General features: G+C 52.5%; 3 protein-coding genes across 3 annotated transcripts; all 3 read right to left on the bottom strand.

Moving 5' to 3' along the window:
• Nucleotides 1-1818: 1818 nt before the first annotated feature.
• Nucleotides 1819-8127, bottom strand: LOC128273546 (SPRY domain-containing SOCS box protein 3-like). The gene is made up of 3 exons (XM_053011538.1): nt 7426-8127; nt 2170-2428; nt 1819-2100 (listed from the first exon to the last, which is right to left on the bottom strand). The coding sequence occupies exons 1-3, from the start codon at nt 8019-8021 to the stop codon at nt 1840-1842; spliced, it is 1116 nt and encodes a 371-aa protein (XP_052867498.1). The 5' UTR covers nt 8022-8127; the 3' UTR covers nt 1819-1839.
• Nucleotides 8053-8409, bottom strand: LOC128270954 (RNA-binding protein Raly-like). Its single transcript, XM_053008384.1, has one exon. The coding sequence runs from the start codon at nt 8407-8409 to the stop codon at nt 8053-8055; it is 357 nt and encodes a 118-aa protein (XP_052864344.1).
• Nucleotides 8410-10212: 1803 nt separating this feature from the next.
• On the bottom strand, nt 10213-11654 carry LOC128272268 (thioredoxin reductase-like selenoprotein T homolog CG3887). The gene is made up of 3 exons (XM_053010042.1): nt 11319-11654; nt 10938-11226; nt 10213-10844 (listed from the first exon to the last, which is right to left on the bottom strand). The coding sequence occupies exons 1-3, from the start codon at nt 11498-11500 to the stop codon at nt 10683-10685; spliced, it is 633 nt and encodes a 210-aa protein (XP_052866002.1). The 5' UTR covers nt 11501-11654; the 3' UTR covers nt 10213-10682.
• Nucleotides 11655-12250: the final 596 nt, after the last annotated feature.

Here is a 12250-nt window from a genome sequence, read left to right as displayed (position 1 = left end):
TTCCTCGCCGTTCTCCTGCTGCCACGCACCTGGAGACCACAGTCTCATGGGCCTGGGAGCTTTACATGCACAAAAGATACCCTCCCTCATCCTTCATCGACCGTTGGCCATCTCTGCACCCGGAAGTTGCTGCTCTTACGATTAAATTTTGCCTAACCCCGCTTAATCGCCGAAAACGGTACCTCCAATTATTGGTTTTTTAAATGTTTACTATTTAATTTACTTATCCCTTCCTATTTCCTTTTTCTTTTTCACTATCCTTAAGTTCCAAAATTCATAGTTTACATTTGTGCTCCGTTGGGAACGCGATCGCGAGTGGCTGGCGGCAGCGCACACACCAGCGTGGCCGTCCGCCCACCAAAACCCGATCGGTGTCCCGTTTAAAAATTTTGAAACATAAAACGATACACGTGAACGTATAAAAAGAGTGTTTCTCTTTGTTTGATTTTTTTGTTTGGTTGGTTTCTTTTTGAATTTTTGTCATGCGCGTCGCGCCGCCCACTGGCTGGGGACAACACGACTTTCAAAAATCTACCGAATAATGTCCTTCCGTCTCGACGTGCTATAAATTCCTAAAATTTTGAATCCCTCATTCACACACACTTACACGCTCACTCAGTTCTCGCGGATCTACACACGACTGTCACGATTAAAATAAAGAAAACTCTTGAAGAAAACAATTTCAACTTTAAATAAAGGAACAATAAATTAATACACCATTAACTTGCAATAAATATTTTCTTTTAAATTAATATAAATAGAACAAAAAGTCCTCACAAATAGTGGCTATCACTTGCAAATGGCACAACAAAGTGGTAAATGAGGCTCACATGATTTTTGGTATAAAATTGTCGAACGCTCCGTCTCGGGAAGCATAAATAAAAATCGATAAACAATATTAAAGCCAGTCGCCGGTCCGTGGGTGCACGTGCCCCTCGGTGAATTACATTCACAGCACACAACAATTCGCGCAATCTGTCTCCACATTCACCACACACACATACGTCCATGAACACACGTACACTCGTGATTACTTGCGAACTACAATTGTTTGCCACATGTTTTTTTAAATGTTTGGTTTGGTTTTTTTACACTCAACCCGCCCGATGGTGACGGGATTGGTTTTTGGTTTCCATTGGCCAGCATCCACAGCGCGAAAGGGTTGGCGCGGTTTAGCGCAAATCGCTATGTACAGATCCGGATCCGCGGCTTCAACTCCACGCGGCGATGTGCCTGTTAACACCACTGCCGGGAGTTTCCGGCGGCTTTTGGATATTCAACCTTTTCGAGGGCCGCCATTCACACGCGCGCGTCCTCATTTATGCTAATCTTACGAAACTAACGAGCTTACCTTAAAGCCGTGGCCAGCCAGAGCGTTTCCGACGGCCCGACGTCGGAATGGTGACGAAGTATGGCTTATTAGTGGCCCCCTGGCCAGGTGGTGACTAGAGAGAATGTGACTAGAGTTTCACTCGCTTTGCGATGTACGCTCCGTATCGATTGTTAGTTCGACACGGATTGGGTTGCAAACAATGGAAAAGGATAACAAACAAACGCGAAAACTAAAATCCGTTGACACCGTCACGTTTTGCACGTTTTCCTAAGGAACCGGATGCTGGTGGCGCTGTGAGGCCGAACGTCCGAGAGAGCGCGCCGTACAAGGCTTCTCGTCCAATAAACCTAAGGCTGACGGAACCCGAGTGGCCCGAGTGGGGCCCGGGAAACAAGGCAACAAACCAAATGGGACCGGCCGGTCGTGGCCAAGCACTGCGCCGGCAACAAATAGAAATAGTTAATAGGTCAATTTAACTACGCTGTGTTGTGTTGTTGGGTCGTCTCTCAGTACAACAGGTACTGTTCCGACATGTGCAGCTCCAGCGGTCGCAACGGCGTGCTGCTGTCCGTGATCGCCTCGGCCAGATAGTTCTTGATGCAGTACGGCAGGGCGAGCCGGTCGAGCTTCTCCTGCGTGTTAATGTGCTTGATGATGACCGCTCGGCAGCGGTCCTGAAGGTTCACGAAATCGCGCCGCGTCTCGGTGAGGATCATTTCCGTCTTGGCCGCCGTCGAGCAGACGATCGGGTACAGTGGTTCACGGATCTAGGAGGGTGGGACGGTTTGGGCCATTAGTATTAGGGACACATGATCCGCGAGCGCCTCGAATCCTACCTCGTTGAGACCACGGAACGCCACACCCAGACAAACGTCGTCCTTGTAGTACGTCAGCGTGCCGGCAATCCCGTCGAACAGGATGCCAACCTTGGTCGCCTGGTTCTCCTTGAAGCGCTTCGTGTAGTTCCGAGCCATACCGCCGTGCCACAGGAGACCCTTGTGCGAGAGACCCCAACCGTTTCGGTCCTCCCCGAGCAGGTTGGTGAACATGTTGACGTGTAGCCGGGCCTTCTTCGTGCCAATGCCGAACATCATGCTGGATGGGAAGAAATAGAGAGAGAGAGAATGTGGTACAGAACCATTGATAAGATGCAAGGAAGCAAGGGAGTTTTGTGTGCGATCGACATTCCCATGAACCATGCCAGGGAAGCATGATCAAGAAGAGGTAGTTCAATGCGGTTCTTTTCGGAATACAACCTTCAACCAAACAATTCAATACGATAAAATGAAATATTTCAAAACGTCGGTACCGTTCGATTTCATTATGTCGTCCTGTTTCGGAGGTAGGAAGACCGGAAGACCGGAAGACCACTGAAGGCCCTTTTTGAGTGGTGAAAAAGCACTTTCTACACGGCAAGTGTTTATAATCCCACCATTGTAAGAATCGGTTGTGATTTGCGCTCGGCAGGAACAACCTCTAATGGAATGTTTTAATACCCGGCAAAGTCGCGCGTAATCCTGGCCAAAATAGTGCTTTCATGTTCCAGGCATCTTCTACGTGAGGGCTAATGCAACCGCACGTCATATGCAAACACAGACCACTTCTGATACTGAGTGTGGGCAACACAAACACACCGTTCCGCCGACCGGCAGACGTTCAGCGGGGCACGTAAAACAGAAGTGCTGGCCAGAATGAAGCATAATTCATAATTCCGTTCGCTATCGCCGGGGAGCAGAGTCGGAGGGGTGATGTTCGAATCAGAACCACACCCCGTTCTGATGCTTCGCTGGTCGCCGCCGGGAACGCGTCTTGCTTGTTTGCAATCCGTTTGCATTCCGAACATAAATCTGCATTTAGATAAGTGCGAACACGGGCCCCTTACGACCTCACCCTCCTGTGTGGGGGGGTGTTTGGGTGCCACGGGTGAAAGTCTGGTCCACGTCGTCCGCGGACGCTCCAATGGAAGTAGGAAGTTTCATTCCGAAAACCTGAAACCCGTCCATTCAGAATAATTAATTCAACGACAAGACAGTGCTTCGGCCATTGCCGTAAACGTCGTTCAAAAAGGAGTTTGCCAAGTGTGTGCCGAGCCTTGTCCTCTTCGCGACTGAAGGGTGCGCACCTCCGGGGCGAGGTAACGAATCTCAGCCCAGACAGCCTTTTTCTGCAATTACACACAATAGAAGCGGTTTTAGTGGTTCCCCTTCCGTCGGTTCCGTTGTCACGGCAAAGTCGGAGAGTTGGAGGGCGTAATATCTTAATTTTTGACGACCGTTTTTCGCAGCATTCCGCGTCACAACCGACCGGAGCCAGGTGGGCGAATGATGCTCATGCGCTTCCGTTTTCCGGCACCGATCGGCTTGTGAGGTGATAAAAGTCCGATGACCCAATCGACCCCAAAAAGTTAAGCCTCTTCAGCCAGAGCCTCCTACCGACCAGCTTTATTGACTTAAATTTCCGTTTCAATAAACAGCAAGCCAATAAAAACGGAGCACCTCCCAGCAGCAGTCGAACTCTACGGGAGACTGTCTAGCTGCGTCCTGCAGAGCCATCATAAAAGCGAGCCAACCAGCAGTGGCTGGAACAACGATAAAGGAAGCATCCCCCGAAAAAAGAAAAAAAGGAAACTCCAGGGATTCTAGGGTTGCTTGTGGAGTGGTCCAAACTATCCGGCTCCGAAGTAATTCTGGAAGCATCGTGGAATGGAACTCTGTTTGTTTGTCGGTTCGGTCGGCATCCTTTCAATTCTTGGGGCTGTCTGTGGGGATGGGTGCGTAAGTCTACGACTTGGCGTCCGTAGCGCACCCCACCGAGATATAGAGAGAGCAAGCAAGCGAGAGAGAGCGAGAGAAGCTAGGGAAAATGTCGTAATTTTAATTAAAAATTATATTAACCCATCCTTGCACGGCGCAGGCACCCGCACCTGGACGCTAGACTCGACAGGCGGACAGATCCGGTTGGGGACGAAAGAACGTCGATAGCTACAGGGGAACTACGTAATAGTTTATTTAAGTTAGACAAACGGTCCTTAATGTTGACTACATCTTAATGACTTTTCTGCTTAATAATAACTGAACCCAAAAATAGCTGGATAACGGGAAACTGTCACGATAAAAAATTGGGGCCACACACAGGCAAAACAACTTATTTGGTGCCATTTTTGGTGGGGAAGCCACCGCATGGGAGCATTTTTCGTGTTATAATAAGAGTTTTCTGTTCCCGCCTGTCGGACAGATGAGCAAACACAGAGACGGGCAAAAACATGGCCGCTGCCAACGGAACCACTTGTACGCGAATTAACAGTCCCTCGAACGGGTCGGTCGGGCGACGCCCGTTCGAGAGGACCTTTTACCGTAATGACGTAAGCGTGCCTCTGGCCTCTGGTCTCAGGCCTCCGGTTCTCTCCCACCAGCTGAGTGCTCTCCTAATTTAAATTTTTCCCGGGCACCGCGCGCCACCGACTTCGGGCTGTAAATCAAAGTTTTTTTCATTTTTCAAAACCCCGAACTCCTTGTGCGATCCTTGGAGAGCACCACTTTCGGGCTTTAAACGGGCGTCGGGCGCGTGCGGTGCATAGTTAAAGCAAAGTCCTTCGGAACTCTATTGGTGTGAGGCCGCCGGTAGGACCGATTCGCTGACACTTGAAGTAGCCGACACCATTTTCTTCAATAAATTGGTGGCCTGCTTGGGGGTGCCAAAGATGGCACCGAAAATACAACGATTTATGGCGTCAATTAGTGGCGTCTGGAAAGTGCCCAACCGCACAACACACATGAACGCGGCGGTGGACCCACAGACGGGTGAAATCAGGAGTTATTGGGCCTCGGATCGGAGCGAAAGAAAGAATGTTTTTCACGCTTGCCACGGAGCATGGGCGATAGCCGCTGGTATGGTGGCCAGTCGGAAGCGGAAACTTTACCAACGTTTAATCGATTGTTTTTCGTCCGTGCCCATAGTGTTGCGGTCGGACCAGACCAGACCGACCAGAAAAGTAGCGGACACTCGTCGTAAAGTGGCATTTGATTAGAATAAATAACAACCAACCGACAGCGCACCGTAGGTCCTTTCTTAACCCTGCTCGATTCGGCGTGGATGTTGACGTGGATCGAACTGGGGCACTTTTTCAGGACACGTTGGTCCAGCGCAACAACAGCGCAAAAAAGTGTAGCCAGTCAGTTATTGGCCCCTTCGGTGAACCCATGCAGAAGATTAATATTTACTGAGATAACACACGGCAATGGACACAGTTCGGGCGCAGTGATAGAACGATACAGGTTTTCCCCCGGTTAGTTCACAAAAAAAAAATGGCGCCATCGGACCGCGGCGATAACAACGGGCGAACGTTCCGAGAAATGGCCGTCGATAGGGAGAAAATTAGCTTCCATTACACAATCGCTGACCGTGGCAAAACAGCGGAGCGTGTACTACGACGACGATGATGCTGATGATGGCGGCACAAATGTTTTCTCTGTTTACGAGTGTACCGTTGCGCGAAGGATCGGTTTCATCGGGAGGGCAATCCGTGGACCAGGGGATTTGCTGGCGTTTTTGTGGCCCTTGATTTGTTTTCTACGCCGTGGCCGTTTTCTGCGCGGCGTCGGACCCAACCGCGGGACCAAGACAGAGCTAAAATGAACATGTTTTATTGAACGGGCAAAGAAGTTTTCCGCGGCCCCCGCGGCTTAATTTGTGAGGAAACTTTTGCGCCACCAATGGAGCTCCCGTGCAAATAAATCAGGAGGCCGTGCTTTGGCAGGGGCCAACTAGACCCTTTCGCATCGCGCTCGTTAGTGGCTGTGAGATGTGAGCGAAAAAGGAAGGAAAAGGCAACAGGCGGACACACAGACGAAGGTTGTTTATCGAAGTAGTTCGATTCACTGACAGTGTGTTCAGTTCAGCAAAAGATAATCTGGAAAAAACGGTTATTGAGTTTAAGATTAAATCGAAGAGTATATGCTCCTTCTGAGGGAAGTTTTTAGGTCTGACTAGGCGACTTGGGTTCTTGGCACAGAAAGATGAAGGAACAAATAAGGCCAAACATTGTTGTGGCGGTAGCAATAACTGTAAGGCCTTCTGGTGTGTTGGAGAAAAGAAATGATATTCCCAAATGATAGTGACAATCATAGACATTTAATCTGTCGCGGAAGCCAGTTCCTTAATGATGACACACACACACACCCACATCTACACTTCAAGCGAGTCCATTATGTCCTTGCTATTGCGTCGTCACATCGGACAATAAACACGGACCATCGATGAATCAACAGATGGCGACGGCGGCCGTCAGAGGACACTACGTGACCTGTCCCGGATATAGCTGATACACCGCATACATCGCCATTTCCGTTTGGTCACGGTCTGTTTAAATATAATCTTGGTCCCTAGACACAGTGCACAGTAATCGACTGTGAATTCGCGGTTTTTAGCTCATGCGGAATGGTTCCGAGATCTTCACAGAATGGCTTTTAGAGAAACGACTCTGCCGTCTGCCTTGGAGAAGTTCCGGACATCCAAGAACAGGCCAGGAACCGAAAATGTAACCCTGCCACCCTGAAGCGGATGTCTTGTGGAAAACCTTGTTGGTGCGTGGTCACAAAGCTACACTCTGCCCGCTGCTCCAGGGTGCCAGGATGGCGCAAGGACCACTTCCACCATATGTCCGGGCAGGCAACAGTTCCCTACGGCTAATGGCTGATGGGCCTGATAAGAGAACGCAGCAACAAGAACACGGAATGCCGTGCATAACAATCGCCATCGAGGCAGCAGCTGAACCCTCGTGCGGTGCCTAACACGGCCTCAAGGCTTCCCTCGTGACGTGATGGGGTTGTTGCAGTGCGTGGCCGGGCCGTGGACACCTAGCAACGGTTCGCACACAATGACCTCGTCACCACCACCATCGTTCGATGAAACGCGGTGCGTCATGGCCACGCTACGACGGTGCGATGACTGACGACCGCGGATTGCGCAGAGGGAGCCACTACTCACGGGCCTTCCACTCACGGAGACCTTCGGATTATCGATTTTCTGGAGGACAAAGAACCTGGGGCGCGACACACACACACAAACACGGGCTGGGGGGAGCGCGTACGTACCTCGTCCCGAAGACCCGCTGCGAGACGCTGATCTCCCAGTAGTAGCGGCCATTGTTGAGGACGCGCGTCCCGCGGATCCCAGCCGTGCCCTTGCTCCAGTTCGGGTGAAAGTGCACCTTCCGGTTGTTGGGCCCGCTCAGCCACACCTCCTTCGAGCGGTCCCGCTTGTTCCAGCTCCACTTGTCCTCGCATCCATTCACCAGGGGCCGCTCGTCGTACGGTGGCGGTGGCTGCAGCAGCCCGAATGCCGCATTGTTGTTGACCTGCTCGAGCGCCGCCAGCGACGCTGGGCTGTCCATCGCGTCCATCGAGTGACTCGGAGAGCCGGCTGCCCCGCCCGCTGCCAGACCCGGCTGGTCGAACGTTCCCGACTCCGACGAGCTGACGGAGGAGGCCGTGGATGACGCACCCGATAACGGTGCTCCATCGGTGGCCGCTCCATCGTTGCCCGCGCTCCCCACATTACGGTTCTCGTTGATAGTCATCAGTGCGTCGTCGTCGTCGTGCTGCGGTTCGGCGGTGGCCACCACCGCACAGCTGCTGCGACCGCTGCGGACGCGGATCGAACGCGGAGACGGTGGTCTCCTAGCACTCATGCATGCCCCCCCGGCCACGCACCCGGGCAGCTCAGTAGTAGTGGTGACTGTAGTGCTGGGGCCGGACACCTGTCCCTTCACCGACACCCTGCGCTCCTGGCTGCTGTTCCCGGCTCACCATCAGTAGCTGCTCGGCCCGGTTCCGACGGTTGCGGCGCGGCCGTACACCGAGGCCGGTACCGTGTCCCCCGCTGCTGTGCCCGGCGCTACCGCTTCCGGGACCGCTACCTCCCCAGCCGCCTCCGCCGCCTCCCCAGCCGTGGCCGTGCTTGCCACCGTCCGGGTGGTGGTGCGGGTGAATCAGGAACGAGTTGTAACAGCGCAGCACAAGCTTGTTCAGGAACACGCAAATGTTCTTCAGAAACAGCAGCACCAGTATCAACGTCATGCGGATACCGTCCACGAGACCAGACCACGTCCCTAGAGGTCCCCTCTTTCCAGTGTCCCCGCTCGGGCTCGGGACCCGGTCACAGCAGGCGGTGTGTGATGCACGCGCGCGAGATTGGTTTTCCCTCGGCCTACTACGACACAGCTCCTCGGTCGTAGCTCATCCGTCAACTTGAGCAAAACTGCTTAAGGCTCGCTCCTTAGTATTACTACACAGCTACAGATTGGTTTCACACGGACGACGTCACATCCGGACAGCAGCCAGGGATAGGCAGGCCCTCTTTCTCACTCTGGTACGTCGTTTCTCTTCGTCCTTCCGAAGTTGACACGTCTGTCAGCAACACGCCCCACACTGCTGCACACAGGGTGGACGCCCCCCCAAAAGTGTCCGTCGCCCGGGGGAGGTTGTGAGGAGGTTCCAGCAGCACCGTCGCGTCGACGCACTGCTGCGCAGTAGAGTGTTCCTCTGTGCCCCGTGTGTGTTGGTGTGTGTTGGGCTGTGGAACAAAGTGCAACGACGCTGTTGACGACGGGTGGGCCGCGCTGGGAGAAAGTTATGCAAAACCTGCACCTGACCACGGGCCGGACACCTCAGAATACCCCGTCCGCCGAGGGGCTGCAAACCGCAGATCACTTGCAGAGCCACAGATAAGCCCCTTCCGCCCTCTTTCTCTCTCACTCACACACACACACTTTGTGACGACGGCGGTCAACGTGCGTCCGTGCCGTGAGAGACGTCCGTGTACATTGTCACCCTCGGTGCGACTAAGCGCACCACTCGGTGGAAAGTCCCGTCGTCATCGTCACGGTTTCCCTGTTATTTCCGCAAGCGCCGGTGCTGTGTGTGTGCGTCGGGAAAACTCACCCCTGCCGACCCAATTCCGGTTCGTGCTCACCAACACACATACACACAGATAGCGCGCGCCACCCTCCTCCAACCCGGAGCTATCGATCCTTGGAACACACCAGCGGAAGGAGACGTTCGAAGGGTTTACTATTTTGGCGGAACACCAGGCGGAGCAGCAGGCGGAGCAGCAGGCGGAGTATGTAAACAGATTGTGTACACGTACGCACGCACACGCATACGGCGGGCGCAGACGTCTGCAAGGATCGCTACACACAATGGTAATTGATTTTCGCATAGCGCCCGCACACACACGTGCACGTTGCTAGAATGTGCGTGCGTCGAAGGACTCGGTCTCGGTTGTTTCTTGAATCCTGCCGGGCAAAGGACTACGCGGGTTGTTTATACACTGGGACGTCGAGACGGCGCAGGAGATTGTGTTCCGTCGGCGTTTGATGAAGTGTTTCGCCGCCAATCGATAGCTGATTGATTGGCTTCGGCTTTGACAACATCCAACTTCCTTGCTCATCGCCATGGAACGAAAAGGAGACGTTGGAGTCCTTTGATCGAACACTGTTCTGTCGGGGAGGGCTATGAACACACTGTCGGGGAGGGCTATGAACAGTGTAATAGTTTTGGCAGATTTTCGATAATTCGCCGGGACACTACGGGAAAATAAGCTATCATTACAATGGTTGAGTTGTGCCTTGCATGGTGTTAGTCCAGATCGCACCGTTCAATTCGAGTGAATCATTCCGCAGGGGGTAGAGATTTCTCTTATCAGCTTATTGTGCCTCTCATCCACCACGCATCTTCAAACGCTGTGAAGCTCGCGCGTGTTATCGTATCGTCCTCCCCCTATCTTTCGCTCCACTTATCACTATGCTAATAGGTCCACTCCCCTAGCAATCCCTTCGACTAACAAACACGAAAGAGCACTCGCACTCGAGTTATGTTTTGTTAATTTATTTTATTCAATCCAACCACAGCACCGAACCACACAACATAGCTTCCACCATACACACACACACACGCGCGCGGTGTAATGCCCACGAATAGATTGCCATAAGACTAGCCTAGTGCAGTCTGCACTGCAGTAGATTACGGTCCATTTCCCCCCACAGCCAGCGAACGCCCGGGTGACGTAGGGTTTTACTCACTTTGTGGACCGACAAACACACACACTGAGAGTATTGTGATAGGAAAGAATAAAGAAACACAAAATAAACAACATCCCCGATCACTCTCCTCACTGGCGGCCACAAGACGGTGACGCTCGGAAACTGGTTCGCGTTAAACGTAATAAAACAATAAACCGCGGGCCCGAATCGGCCACTGGCCAGAACAAATGATAATACATAGAAAACAGCATCCCCCACGAAGGTGGCCACGGCGGAGTCTAGGCGCGCTTCCGCGGCGCGCACGGCGCCTTACTTCACAAAGTCTGGCTTCGGTTCGATTTTGTTGGCGAACAGCAGGTGATTGTCGATGATCTGGAACATTTCCTGTGGAGCCGGAAACCGGCCCGTCTCCAGCTTCGACCAAACCGGCACATCGTTGAGCGTAATCTCGAACGCACCGGACGAGATGAGCTGTTCCGAGATGGGTGGGAAAAGGAAAGAGCACACAGCACAGTGGCATTATTGATGTCCGACCTGGCTGGCCGCCAATTTCCCCGGACCTACCTGTGCCTCGAGCGTGTTGCCCAGGAAGAAGATCATCATGGACGCGTACAGCTTGTTGTTGTAACACCAGCGCCACCAGCCGGCGAACGGATTGCCAATGAACCGGCCCAGATCGTAGTTGGACATAAGGGCCACAATTAGCAGCAGCTTCGTAACGAGCAGCACCTTCGACAGCACCATGTTGAACCCGGACGGGTCGTAGTTGGCCCCGCGGATCGTGATTTCCGGATACTTCTCGCGGATGATGTTGTAGTAGTCATCGAACGCTTTGCGGTACCCGCACGAATAGCTGCAAACAGGCAAGGTGTTAATTGCATCAAGTACGCGTTCGGTGCGACGGATCGATACTCGATGCCGTGTCGTGCGGAATCGCAATGTTACCAGTAGAGGAACGACATGGTGGCCCCGTAACCGCCCACATCCTGGCTAAACTTTGTCAGCGGTATTTCCTTTTCCGCACCGACCGGACAGACCGGGGCCAGGCCGGCCAGCACCGACACCAGCCAGACCGCGGCCAGCAGCTTAAAGTGGGACCTCACCAGCGCACTCAGCATTCGGAACATATTACACGGAGGGTGGCACAGGATGTTTACCGGAAACGATACGCTTGTTTTCACTCGCCGGTGACCTGATTAGTTGTTAATTCCGCTGCACGAGCCGTTATTTTTGTACTGCGAACGGTGTATTATCGGTTCTGCGTGTGCATCGGATGTTTCGATTATCGTCGGCGCTAGACTTTTTGACGTTTTGGCTCGTTTTGACATTTTAACTCGTTTTGACATTTTGGTTTGGTTTTTTGCATGCAACCAGCCACAGTTGATCGCTGTGGTGGTGAACTGTGGCAGTTGTGCTCGTGGCCGGCCTCTACAGGGTGACTCGTTTCATGGGGGAAATGTTATGGTGAATGGTTTGAAAACCCTCCCCTCTTTACAAAGGAGGTCTTCGATACAAAATGTGGGTAAATTTCAGTTAAACATTCAGTTTTCCACCATTCAGTATGTTTTTCACCATTCTTACTGAGATTCCGCCGGTAGCAATTGCACATCCACTCTGCCCGTTGCAGGCCAAAAGAGTCGATTCATCTAGAATCTGGTTTAAGGCAGAAACCAAGCCCTCGGTAAGTGAACACGGAAACACGGAAACACGGAAACACGGAAACGCGGTTCGGTGTTGTTAAGATTTTCCATCTTTATTAACTCGTAGTAACTCGTTTACATAGTTCGTTTGGTTTCTGTTGTGGCTTGGCTTTCTACAGTTACATAAAGCTGACGCTAGCGCCTGACGCTCGACGCTCCCCTTGGCTGCTTGGCACG

This window comes from Anopheles cruzii, chromosome 3, assembly GCF_943734635.1.
Source record: "Anopheles cruzii chromosome 3, idAnoCruzAS_RS32_06, whole genome shotgun sequence".
Classification (NCBI taxonomy): domain Eukaryota; kingdom Metazoa; phylum Arthropoda; class Insecta; order Diptera; family Culicidae; genus Anopheles; species Anopheles cruzii.
This window is presented reverse-complemented; position numbering and strand designations above follow the sequence as displayed.

Coding starts and splice junctions, on each gene's coding strand:
- LOC128273546 (XM_053011538.1), bottom strand. CDS start 8,021: ATGAGTGCTAGGAGACCACCGTCTCCGCGTTCGATCCGCGTCCGCAGC. Junction 2,429..7,425: donor CAGCGGGTCTTCGGGACGAG/GTACGTACGCGC, acceptor CTTCCCATCCAG/CATGATGTTCGGCATTGGCA. Junction 2,101..2,169: donor CGTTCCGTGGTCTCAACGAG/GTAGGATTCGAG, acceptor CCACCCTCCTAG/ATCCGTGAACCACTGTACCC.
- LOC128270954 (XM_053008384.1), bottom strand. CDS start 8,409: ATGACGTTGATACTGGTGCTGCTGTTTCTGAAGAACATTTGCGTGTTC.
- LOC128272268 (XM_053010042.1), bottom strand. CDS start 11,500: ATGTTCCGAATGCTGAGTGCGCTGGTGAGGTCCCACTTTAAGCTGCTG. Junction 11,227..11,318: donor ACCATGTCGTTCCTCTACTG/GTAACATTGCGA, acceptor GCCTGTTTGCAG/CTATTCGTGCGGGTACCGCA. Junction 10,845..10,937: donor GCAACACGCTCGAGGCACAG/GTAGGTCCGGGG, acceptor ATCTCGGAACAG/CTCATCTCGTCCGGTGCGTT.